This window comes from Hibiscus syriacus, unplaced genomic scaffold (assembly GCF_006381635.1).
Source record: "Hibiscus syriacus cultivar Baekdansim isolate YM2019G1 unplaced genomic scaffold, ASM638163v2 tig00111427_pilon, whole genome shotgun sequence".
Lineage (NCBI taxonomy): Eukaryota > Viridiplantae > Streptophyta > Magnoliopsida > Malvales > Malvaceae > Hibiscus > Hibiscus syriacus.
The window spans coordinates 415,372-428,076 of record NW_024063088.1 but is presented as its reverse complement, the minus strand read 5'-3'; the positions used below and the strand labels follow the sequence as shown (position 1 = coordinate 428,076).

The 12,705-nt window shown below is 36.1% G+C and overlaps 2 protein-coding genes across 2 annotated transcripts; one reads left to right on the top strand and one right to left on the bottom strand.

Moving 5' to 3' along the window:
• The first annotated feature begins 5,476 nt into the window (after positions 1 to 5,476).
• LOC120162963 (pachytene checkpoint protein 2 homolog) lies at positions 5,477 to 9,466 on the top strand. The gene is made up of 14 exons (XM_039172997.1): positions 5,477 to 5,690; positions 5,778 to 5,841; positions 6,009 to 6,115; positions 6,335 to 6,402; positions 6,680 to 6,783; positions 6,858 to 6,962; positions 7,615 to 7,704; positions 7,818 to 7,893; positions 7,976 to 8,045; positions 8,150 to 8,220; positions 8,335 to 8,425; positions 8,704 to 8,831; positions 8,912 to 9,040; positions 9,133 to 9,466. The coding sequence occupies exons 1-14, from the start codon at positions 5,558 to 5,560 to the stop codon at positions 9,271 to 9,273; spliced, it is 1,377 nt and encodes a 458-aa protein (XP_039028928.1). The 5' UTR covers positions 5,477 to 5,557; the 3' UTR covers positions 9,274 to 9,466.
• Positions 9,467 to 10,645: 1,179 nt separating this feature from the next.
• LOC120163087 (elongation factor Tu, chloroplastic-like) lies at positions 10,646 to 12,400 on the bottom strand. Its single transcript, XM_039173099.1, has one exon. The coding sequence runs from the start codon at positions 12,293 to 12,295 to the stop codon at positions 10,838 to 10,840; it is 1,458 nt and encodes a 485-aa protein (XP_039029030.1). The 5' UTR covers positions 12,296 to 12,400; the 3' UTR covers positions 10,646 to 10,837.
• Positions 12,401 to 12,705: the final 305 nt, after the last annotated feature.

Sequence of the window (12,705 nt, the reverse complement as noted above, 5' to 3'; positions counted from 1 at the left end):
GAAATTTGATATTGAAAAGTTCAATGGGAGAAATTTCTCATTATGGAAATTGAAGATGAAGGTCATCCTGAGGAAAGACGGTTGTCTAGCAGCTATCAGTGAAAGGCCGATAGATTTCACAAACGACAATAAATGGATCGAAATGGACGAGAATGTTATGGCAAACTTTCATCTAGCATTAGCAGATGAAGTATTGTCAAGCATCGAGGAGAAGAAGACAACTAAGGAGATATGAGATCATTTCACCAAACCGTATGAGGCCACATCGTTGCACAATAAAATTTTCCTTAAGAGGAAATTATACACTCTTCATATGCCAGAATCTACTTCAGTGACAGAGCACTTAAACCACACTGAACACTTTATTTTATCAGCTTACATCCTTAAGATGTACAATAGAAGAACAAAAACATGTTGAACTTCTACTTCAAATTCTACCTAATTCGTATGATTAACTCATCATCAACTTGACAAACAGTAATGTCACCAGTCTAGTCTTCAATGGCGTTGCAGCTGCTATTCTACAAGAAGAAAATCGACGCAAGAACAAGGAAGACAAACAATTAAATCTGCAAAAAGCAGAAGTGTTGACAACGATGAGAGGGAGATCAACGTGGCCAAAGCAGCAGTCACAAACATGGTAGATCAAAATCGAGAAGCAAAAAGAATTTAAAGTGGTACAACTTTGGAAAGAAGGGTCACTTGAAGAAGGATTGTTGGAGTCTAGGTAAAAACTCCAATCCACAAGGCAATACCGCAAACACTTCAGATGATGGAGATGCTCTATGTTATGAAGCGTCAACCACCGTGGAAGATAGAAAGAGATTTACAGATATATGTATTATTGATTTAGGAGCAACATATCACATGACCTCAAGAAGAGAATGGTTCCATCATTATGAACATGTCTCAGGAGGATCTGTGTATAGTTGCAATGATCATGCCTTAGAGATTGTTGGCGTTGAAACCATCAAATTAAAGATGTATGATGGAACAATTAAAGTTGTTCGAGATATTTGGCATGTGAAAGGCCTGAAGAAAAATTTATTATCCTACGGATTGTTGCATAATAATGCAAGCAAGATTGAAAACCGTAAATGAATCATGAAGGTGTTTCATGGAGCGGTTATGGTGATGAAAGGTGAAAAAATAACAACAAACTTGTACATGTTGAAGGGAGAGACTTTGCAAGAAACAGAAGCCTCTGTTGCCTCATGTAGTTTAGATTCTGCAATGCTATGACATCAAAAACTTGGACACATGTCAGAACAAGGAATGAAAGTCCTTGTGGAGCAAAATCTACTTTCAGACTTAATAAATGTGTCATTTACTTTGTGTGAGCATTGCATAACATGTAAACATCACCGATTAAAATTCAACACGTCAAATTCTAGAAGCAAAAGTAATCTATAATTGGTTCATTCAGACATATGGTAAGCACCAGTTACATCCATAGGCGGAGCAAAATACTTTATCTCATTTATTGATGACTACTCCAGGAGATGTTGGGTGTACCCTATTAAGAAGAAGTCAGATGTGTTTTCAAATTTCCAAAACTTCAAAGCGCGAGTGGAACTTGATTCTGGAAATAAGATCAAGTGTTTTAGAACAAATAATGGAGAAGAATACACAAGTGAAGAATTTGATAACTTTTACAAGAAAGAAGACATCAAAAGACAGTTCACAGTGGCGAACACTCCTAAACAAAATGGAGTGGCAGAGCGGATGAATAGAACCTTGTTAGAAAGAACAAGAGCAATGTTGAGGGTTTCAGGCCTAGAAAAATCATTTTGGGCAGAAGCAGTCAACACCGCCTGTTATTTGGTGAATCGAGCTCCATCAACTACAATAGAGCTGAAGACACCAATGGAGATGTAGACTAGTAAACCAGTTGATTATTCAAACCTCTATGTATTTGGAAGTATTATGTACGTGATGTAAAACTCCCAAGAAATTTCAAAGTTCGATCCAAAATCCAGGAAATGCAAATTCTTGGGGTATGCTGATTGAGTAAAGGGGTATCGCTTGTGGGATCCCACTGCCCGCAAAGTGATCATCAGCAGGGATGCTATCTTTATAGAAGATAAACTACGAAGAAAAGAAGACGATGATAATGCTGAAAAGTCAGAGACTACACAAATACATGTGGAAAAGGAGTTTGAACAAGGAGATTATTCTGAAGCAGAACCAGCACATGATGAACAAGAAACAGAGAGTTCTGAAGCTCCAACAACTCATCAATCAGATCGTGTGAGAAGATGTCCCAATTGATACTCAGATTATATTATAGAAGGAAATATTGCATACTGCCTTTTAACATAGGACGGTGAGCCATCAACATAACAAGAGGCAATAAACAACTCAGATGCTTCACTATGGATGATGGTGATGGAAGAAGAAATTGAAACCCTTAATAAAAATAATACATGGGACCTTGTGCCACTACCATAAGGAATGAAGCCAATTGGTAACAAATGGGTCTTCAAAATTAAGTGAAATGGTAACGATCAAGTTGAGAGGTATCGTGCAAGATTGGTGGTCAAAGGATATGCTCAGAAAGAAGGTATTGATTTCAATGAAATCTTTTCTCCTGTGGTTTAACTAACAACAGTTCGAGTAGTCTTGGCAATATGTGCTACATTGAATTTACATCTAGAGCAGCTAGATATTAAAATAGCTTTTCTTTATGGAAATCTTGAAGAAGAGATTTATATGCTTCAGCCTGAAGGTTTTGAAGAAAAAGAAAAGATGAACTTGGTTTACAGGTTGAACAAATCTATGTACGGTCTAAAGCAGGCGCCGAGGTGTTGGTATAAGAGATTTGATTCCTTCATTATGTGCCTTGGATATAACAGACTTAATACATACCCTTGTGCTTATTTCAAGAGGTTTGGTGATAAAGATTTTGTTATATTACTGTTGTATGTGGATGACATGTTGGTTGCGGGATCCAACAATGATCATATTGAAGAATTGAAGGCACAGTTGGTTAGGGAATTTGAAATGAAGGACTTGGAATCAGCAAACAAGATTCTTGGGATGCAAATTCACCGAGATAAAAGTAATAGGAAGATTTGGCTTTCATAAAAGAATTACTTGAAGAAGATCTTGTCACGATTCAACATGTAAGATTGTAAGCCAATTTCTACCCCTCTTCCTATTAACATCAAATTATCCTCCAGAATGAGTCCTAGCAGTGAAGAAGAGAGGATGGAGATGTCTCGAGTACCGTATGCATCGACAATGAGAAGTTTAATGTCGCTTTGTTATGCATAAGACCAGATATTACACAAGTAGTGGGAGTGGTTAGTCGGTACATGGCGAATCCAAACAAAGAGCATTGGAATATAGTAAAGAGGATCTTGAGATACATCAATGGGACCTCAAATGATGCATTATGTTATGGAGGATCAAACTTACTAATCAATGGGTATGTAGATTCTGACTTTGCAGGGGATTTGGATAAAATCAAATCTACTACATGATATGTGTTCAAAGTTACTGGTGGAGCTGTAAGTTGGGTTTCAAAATTGCAGTCAGTTGTGGCTACATCCACAATAGAGGCAGAATATATAGCAACTACACAAGCCAATAAAGAAGCAATATGGTTGAAGATGCTATTGGAGGAGCTTGGGCACAATCAAGAGTATGTCTCTCTGTTTTGTGACAGTCAAAGCGCCTTGAATCTAGCAAGGAATCCAACATTTCATTTAAGGACAAAACACATACGAGTTCAATACCATTTCATTCGTGAAAAGGTGGAAGAAGAGACGGTAAATATGCAAAAAATCTATACCAAATACAATATAGCAGATTTTATGACGAAGGCGATTAATGTTGATAAATTTACTTGGTGTCGATCATCTCGTGGCCTGTCAGAAACGTAAGCAACATGATGGTATAAGGTAGAAAGAGTGGTGTGAAGATATGATTGTTCCAATCAAATCTTCAAGTGGGATATTGTTGAAAAGTCAAGCAACTTTCGGTGGAAATTAATATCCAAACTTTTGGTGCAAATGGTTATTGTTGAAAAAAATAGGATAGTAAAATTGCATATTTAGTCCCTATACTTTAGGGTATTTATAAGATTAGTTCTTAAGCTTCAACTATAAATACCCTAAACCATTTAGTTTCAAAACCATCCCAAATCATTCTAGCTTTCTCCCAATACTAGAGAATTTAGAGAGTTTTCTTGAGAGTTGTTTTCTCCTTTGTTTTCTCCTTGTTAGATTGAGAGAAGTTGTCATTCCTATTTTCTCATAGTGAAATTCTTCTATCTTTGCCCGTGGTTTTTACCCTATATTATTTAGGGGTTTTCCACGTAAAATTTGTGTCTTCTTTATCTTCATTTTTATTTTCTCAAATTATCAATTGCGATTTTGCTCTATCCGATAGTTGTATTCCGCAACAAATTACCACTTGATGGTTACAATGAGATGATTCAAATGGAGTTAAATCTCAATATGATGCAATGCATGCTCCGATTAACACATGTGCAAAGGAAGAGAAATGAGATTCGACATTATCAATCTTTCGGAGGATGATTATTTATATAATTTACATTTTTATATTAAACTTCGTAGAAGCATGTATGACGTTGGAATTATGATTTTACAGAAAACATCATATGATGGGAGGATGAATAAACAATAACAAAAGCAGAAGAATATTTATTGAAAGAGAGAAAAAGGGAAAGAAGAATGATAATTCAACGTACGAGGACATGCGAGAATGAATGAAGTAAGTAGAAATTATAAATCAATAGACACAAATTAATGAAGCAAAAAAGAAAGCTAAAGGCATGCCTTCACACATCATGAAGGAGCACCAAAGAGGCAGAAATCAACATCATAAAACTATTCTTTGAAAGGAAATTGGCATATTTGGTTGGGAGAAATTAACACCTATCATCGTTCTTTATAAACCCCAAAATCTCATAGTTATTAAAAAAGCATCTCGAATTTTTTGTGCTACTGATAATTCTTCCAAAAGCTTGAAAGTGAGGTTTTGAGGGAACTAAAAATGGGTTTAGGGTTTCAAAAAATGGTAAAATTATTAGTTTCTCTTTTACTACAACCAAGCATGTTTTGATCATTCCATAGTTGAATTTTAGATCGAGAATTTGGTTAAAAAAATGGAAGAAAATTAAGTTTGTTGGAGTAGATGAATGTAATTAAATTCGTAGTATAATAAAATATTGAGGATACATTTTTATAATTAGAACCAAATTAAAAACTGTAAAGTTGAGGGCTAAATGGAAAACAATCAACTTGTTAATTTTTTAAAAATTGAGTGATCATTTTTTAATTGTTTCTAGTTAGGATACTCCAGAAAGATTATCATATATTTAAGGGACTATTTGTGTAGTTTTCTCAAAAATTAGAATAAAAGGAAATTTGAGTGTGTTCCATCCTATTCGGCCAGTCACTTTTTTCCCGCCCATTTCAAATTTCTATCTAGCGTTTTAGATTAAACCCTAAAAACTCCATCTTTTTCCAGATTCTCTGCAATGCTATTCACATTATAATCCGTAGTCAATCAAATTACTGAAACAAAAATGACGAGCTCTCCCATGGAGGTTTCCGTTCCAAACGTCGAGGACGTCAAGATCTCCGACCAAAACAGCGTCCCTTTAGCACCACCCACGACGTCGCCTTCTGCTGTGCCTCTTGACAAATTTCACGTTTCTGGTGATTTCTCAGTCTCACGCTTTTCACAAATTTGACTCTTCTTTGCGTTGATTTATGCTTGTAATGTATCTCTTCTTTTAATGTCAGTTGAAGTTTGCTTAAAACCTTCAAGCACAGCTCGGCCTGACGATGTCCAAAAAGCCGTTGAACAGTAAGATGTTAAAATGATTTTGGTTTATTTATCTATTTAAAAATATTTGACTGATGATGGCTGTTGTTTGATGCTTATGTTGTAAGAATAAGCTTGTAAATTAATTAGGGCCAGATTTGGTGGTTTTAACTGAAATGTGAAATTAAACTTTTCTGTCTTGCAATCAGAATGCTTGAAAAGAGAAGCCTGAGCTACATTGATGGTCCCATACAAGTGTCTAACGATAATCCATTTCTTATGGAAAATGTACACAGAATCCGTATATGTGACACAGGTATGTTCTATTTTGTCTTCTTTTATGCTCTCATTTTTGTCTTTAAAATTTAAAATTTTCAGTGAGTGGGGCATGAGAAAAATAAGGAATTGCGTGTTTTTTTTACAGAATTAACCGTTAAAATAAGGAATTGTATTTTAGTTTAAGAGTTCGATTATTTCTGTACGGAGGATGATGGATTATAATGTACTCATATTGTTCACGCTGTTTGTTGTCTAGATGAATGGGTTAAAAGCCATGATGTTCTTTTGTTCTGGCAAGTGAAACCTGTTGTTCATGTCTTTCAGGTACCATGCTACTCTGATTTTATTAAGGTTAAAAGGTTATCATTTTGTTATTATTATTTTGCTCATTTTCCCAACAACTTGACTTAGCAATATCTGTCTACATCTTATTTGAAATTGATTCACATTTCAAATGAACATCTACTTAAGTTTTGTAACAGAGGATGTTGATACAGTTTTTGCCTGGTTGCTGAAATTGAGAAACGTCTGATCAAATCTTCAGTTTATACTTAAATGTTTTTTGTTTAAAGTTGAATGGATATGATTGTTGAATTGTCAGCTTAGTGAGGAGGGACCATGTGAGGAATTAACTGTGGATGGCCAGTTGTCTAGCTTCAATGAATGGATCCTACCAGCTAAGGAATTTGATGGCATGTGGGAAAGGTTTGTCTGCAGCTTCCATTTTTCTTGAATGTTTGAATTAGTTTTTATATTGATTTTGGAACTTGATTGTGCAGCTTAATCTATGAATCTGGCCTAAAGCAGCGGTTATTGCGTTATGCAGCCAGTGCATTACTTTTTACTGAAAAAGGTGTTGATCCTTTCCTTGTGTCATGGAACCGGTATGGAACCTCCTCATCACTTTCAATAAAGTAGTATCATTCTGTTCCCAGAAAAGAAAAGAAGAAAACGAAGCGTCGTTTCTCTCTTTCAGAACTAGTACCATGATCCTTATCTAGTAATGACCAACCTGATTAGATTGTTTCAGCTGGGGCTTTCATAGTTGGACCCTTATCTAGTAAGACTAAAACTTCAAATAGAACATTCTGGATGTTGGCTTTTGAATGTATCAACTTGTTGTCCATCTTTCATCATCATGCATATTTACTTGTTCATATTTATTGTTTGACAATACCACTTTGTTTTAGTTCTGTATTCTTGATGATGCAAAGCTCTGTAGAGAGGGAGAGAGCTTACAAGCATCTATATAAATATACATGGTTACTTTTCAACATTCAAAATTTTCTTCATGGCGTTTGGCAGTTCTCCTGTTGCATGACATTGCCCTTAGGGCAACTTCTAGAAATAGGATGAAGCATGGCATCATATTGTCTACTGGTCACTGGTTCAAGACTGTTAAGCAGCAGATAATATTAGTTTCTTCTTTTATATTTTCTCCAATTTTCTACGCCATCTAGATAATATCAGTTGATTACAGGCATTGATATTGATAATAGTAACACAAAAATCTGTTCAATAATTTTTTTTCTGCAGCATTATACTTTTACATGGGCCCCCGGGGACGGGAAAGACATCTTTATGCAAAGCACTGGCACAGAAATTATCCATCAGATTCAGCTCCAGGTCTTTTGTTAATTTCAGTGTGTAATGCATATATCACTTTAAGGCCTTATACACAGCTTGTGAGATGGTTGGTTCTAGCCTGATTTTATCTTTGGTTTCCATTCTTTTTTCAGGTATCCACAGTGCCAATTAATCGAAGTTAATGCACATTCATTGTTTAGTAAATGGTTCTCTGAGAGCGGCAAGTTGGTATGTTTCTGTATCAATATTTTGAACTTATGACAGAAGTATCATGAACTCTTTACATTCTTAACCCCGGTCATAACTTTAGGTTGCAAAACTTTTCCAAAAAATTCAAGAAATGGTGGAGGAAGAACACAATCTGGTATTTGTTCTAATTGGTGAGTTTTTTAATACCGAAGCTATGGTTTTGATCATTTCTGGTCTTTCTAGCTTATGATTTTTTGGATATATGCTGCTGCTGCTACTGCTACTGCTACTGCAGATGAAGTTGAAAGTCTTGCTGCTGCTAGAAATGCTGCTTTGTCTGGTTCCGAGCCTTCAGATTCCATTCGGGTATAGTTTTGTGCATCATTAAACTACTACATAAATTTTTTCTTAAACGCACATCTTTATATGAGTATATTTACCTCAACTTTATACCGGATACAACTTGAAAATGTACCTCAGGTTGTAAATGCGCTATTAACTCAGATGGATAAGCTGAAATCATCTCCCAACGTTATAATCATGACTACATCCAATATAACTGCTGCTATTGGTAAGCCTATAATCCATTTCATATTGGTTCCTTATTCTCAAATTTATGGCATTTACTTGAACTCTGCAAGTTTGCATGGTAATTTGCCATTATCTCCTTGTGGATTCAATATTGGAATCTTCCAACTGTTAGAAAATTTTCTCGGATAGTCCTCTAAATTAACGTATTGAGGGATATTTTACATTTTTCATATTTATCAATGGCACCAGTCCCTGAAATATTAGGCTGGAGAAGTATCAACTGTTTTGGAATGTATAAATTTACTATTAGTGTTGCAGATATTGCATTTGTTGACCGAGCCGATATCAAAGCATATGTGGGACCTCCAACTCTTCAAGCTCGTTATGAAATTTTAAGATCCTGCTTGCAGGAACTTATGCGGACAGGAATCATATCAAATATCCAGGTAAGAATGCAAAACAATGCCCAAGGCCTCCATATTTTCATCTCTTTACTTAATGCCAAGTCAAACATGAATCTCTTTAGGGTTCAAGCCAATACATCCTTCCAGACTATGCTACTTTGAAAGAGAAATCGAATATGGATGAGAATCAGGAGGTTCAAACAACTATTCACCTGTGTAAGCAATTAGCAGAGGCTGCCGAAGCATGCGAGGTTAGACATCGAAGCCCTGATAGTGAGCACATCGAATCTAGCAACGATTTTTGGTGAAATAAATAAGTATTTTTGGTATGTTTTGTTTACAGGGATTGAGTGGAAGAGCATTAAGAAAACTACCATTTTTGGCGCATGCAGCTCTGGACAACCCTTATTGTCGTGAGCCTAGCAAGTTGTTGAACACAATGACAGTCACGGCGCGGAGGGAGCGTTCGGAACTACCCGACTGAAGTAATGGAGTTCTGAATTGGTGTAAAATGGATATGATATTTTCATGCTAAAATTGTTAAATCTTTAGCAACATCCACTGTCACCGGTGTCCTGTCTATCCGACTATAAATCTTCGCATGTAATGAGAATATAGGCTACGGGAAGAGACGAAGATGATTGATTAGTAAGAAAACTAAAGTTTCAATTTAGGAACCCCATTCTCCAGCAATATATCTGTTTACAAGGATTGCTTAAATTCTCTTGCTTTATAGTTTAAGGTTAATTACACCAGACATCTCTCACTATGGCTTAGATTTTAAATTGGTCCTCAATTTAAAAAACATTTAATTGAATTCTCAAAGTATTAGTGTCGTATCAATTAGGTTTAGTCTAATTATCAACTAGGGTCTTAGAAGTTAGATCAAACTTGACGTAGAATATATTCGATATATGTGGATTATATTTAAAAAATGTATGTATATAGTTTAAATTTGACATACTTCAAAACAAAAACAAAAACAGAAAGAAAGGCTTACTAAATATCAATCACACTGTTTTTAACGCTAATTCTTAATACATGTATTTACGGGTTTAAAAGTTGATTGAAGTGTTTTAAATATGTTTTAAAAGTTCAATATAACTATTTTTTGAATTAATCACTGGTGTCCGATCAATTGACCGACTAATCTAAATTGGGTATTGTAGAGGCAAAGGCAACCCTCTCAACCCAGTTTGTTCTATTCGCAAAAGCTAGGATTCAAACTCCTGATCTTGTAAAAGGAATCTAGTGCCTCATCCTACTAGACCAACTGATTGTTGGTTCAAGATAACTATTAAACTAACAAAAAAAGTTATTTTATGGTTGATAATAATTATAAAACTGATTAAATATTTGGTAACAATTAAAAATAGTAAAATATAAATATTGATAAAATAATATATTAGGAAGATCATATTTAAAAAGAAATATATACGAATCAGGTAGGGCAACATGAGACGGTTCCTATCGATGTGAAATTCTTTATCTTTATTAAACTCGACTCTTTAAGGTCACTAAATTTAAAGAGATCCTAACTTGTAATAATGACCGATCTACCAGGTAAGTTTCCAAAAAAGAGAGGTAATGCACAATTCACACTACTTACCAATCAAATATTTATTGATTTTTCTCTCTTTTTATTATTATTAAAGTATCTTAATAAATTATGCTTAATACTTTTTACTCACAATGGTATAGTTAAATTAAGTTCAATTTTCAACATCTATCCATCCAATCTAAGCTGAAAAACATTAACCAAGTATTATGATTGCTCTAAAAGAGTAAGGTATAACATAGATCAAAGAAGAAAAACATGCTTGAGATAAAGCAAGACATGCTTGACCAAACTTATGACATGAATATTAACCAACTAGATTTAACATGAGGTTGAAGCAAAAGAAATACAAAACTCCAAATATGAAATTGGAATCAAAGAGGTTTTAAAAATTGTGATGAAACTAATTGCATGACTTTAACATATGAAGTTTTTTTGACATCACTGCAAATGCAAATAACATTTTTTGCAACTTAGGTGTATCCAAAAATCACTCAATGATGGACTGAATAACACCGGCTCCAACTGTCTTCCCACCTTCTCTGATTGCGAACCGCATCCCTTGTTCGCAAGCCACGGGCATAATGAGCTCAACTACCATCTTTACACGGTCACCGGGCATAACCATCTTAGACTCTTCATCCTTATCATTCATAATGGAAGATACCTTTCCGGTGACATCGGTGGTCCTCATGTAAAACTGAGGCCTATAACCTGCGAAGAATGGAGAATGCCTACCACCCTCTTCCTTCTTCAACACATAGACAATGGCGCTGAACTTGGTATGGGGCGTGATAGTTCCCGGTTTAGCCAAAACCATCCCTCTCTGAATATCAGCCTTTTGAACACCTCTAAGCAACAATCCAACATTATCACCAGCCATGGCATCATCTAATATCTTTTGAAACATTTCCACTCCAGTAACTGTGACATTCCTGGTTTCCTTCAATCCAACAATGTCAACAGTATCTCCAACCTTAATAGTACCTCTCTCGATACGACCGGTGGCGACAGTACCACGGCCGGTGATGGAAAACACATCCTCAACAGCTAACAAGAAAGGTAAATCTGTTTGTCTTTGAGGAACAGGAATATAGCTATCAACAGCATCCATAAGTTCATAAATCTTATCAACCCACTGGTTTTCTCCTCTAGGAATACTGGGTTTAGCCATTAAAGCTTCTAAAGCTAAAAGTGCAGAACCAGAAACAATAGGCACATCATCACCAGGAAATTCGTAACTAGAAAGCAATTCACGCACCTCCAATTCGACCAATTGCAAAAGCTCTTCATCATCTACCTGGTCTTGTTTGTTCAAAAACACGACCATGTTTGGGACACCAACTTGTTTAGCCAACAAGATATGCTCTTTAGTCTGGGGCATGGGTCCGTCGGCTCCGGAAACGACCAAGATGGCACCGTCCATTTGGGCAGCTCCAGTAATCATGTTTTTAACATAATCAGCGTGCCCGGGGCAATCCACGTGGGCGTAATGGCGGTTCTCGGTTTCATATTCGACGGTGGCGGTGTTGATGGTGATACCACGGGCACGCTCTTCAGGGGCGGCGTCGATTTCGTCGTACTTTTTCGGGGCGCTGTTACCCATGGAAGCTAAGGCCATAGTTAGAGCGGCAGTCAAGGTGGTTTTACCGTGGTCGACATGACCAATGGTGCCGATGTTGACGTGGGGCTTTTTGCGTTCGAATTTGCCACGGGCAGCTTTGACTGTGAAATAGGCACGGCGGTGGGGGAAGACGGAGGAGGTGGAGACGGTGGTGATAAAAGGAGGAAGGAAGGAAGAGGAGAGGTGGGTAGGGGTTAGTTTAGGGATAATTGAAGAGAAAACTGCAGAAGTGGCTGAGGAGTGAATAGGGAGAGGGGAGGCTTGTGGGTATCTAAGCTTAGAAGAAGCGACAGCGGCGGTGCCTGCTGGTGATGAAATTGCCATTTCTTCGTAACCGAAGGAATTAAGAGGATAGTTTTGGCCTTTGGATTTGGCGACGAAGAAGAAGGAGGAGAAGGAGAAGTGATTTGGGGTTTGTTCTTATTCTTCTGGCTTCAGATTGAGGGTTTGAGGCCAATATGAGCTGTTATTTTATCCACTTCTGCTTTCTCTGCTGTTCGGCACAGGTGAGCATTCGATGCAGGCGAGTTGAGTAGAATTAAAGAATTTGAGTTATAAGTGGTGTATTTCATAATTTAAATTTTATTTTAAAAATTTTAAGTAGAGTTGAATCAAATTGAATTGTTTGAATTTTTATTTAAATTTAATTATAAATATTTATAATACTATGATATTATTTAATTTTAATTTAAATAAATTTTTATAAGACAATAATAATGTACAATACATATATA

Coding starts and splice junctions, on each gene's coding strand:
- LOC120162963 (XM_039172997.1), top strand. CDS start 5,558: ATGACGAGCTCTCCCATGGAGGTTTCCGTTCCAAACGTCGAGGACGTC. Junction 6,963..7,614: donor TTCCTTGTGTCATGGAACCG/GTATGGAACCTC, acceptor TTTTTTCTGCAG/CATTATACTTTTACATGGGC. Junction 9,041..9,132: donor AGGCTGCCGAAGCATGCGAG/GTTAGACATCGA, acceptor TTTTGTTTACAG/GGATTGAGTGGAAGAGCATT.
- LOC120163087 (XM_039173099.1), bottom strand. CDS start 12,295: ATGGCAATTTCATCACCAGCAGGCACCGCCGCTGTCGCTTCTTCTAAG.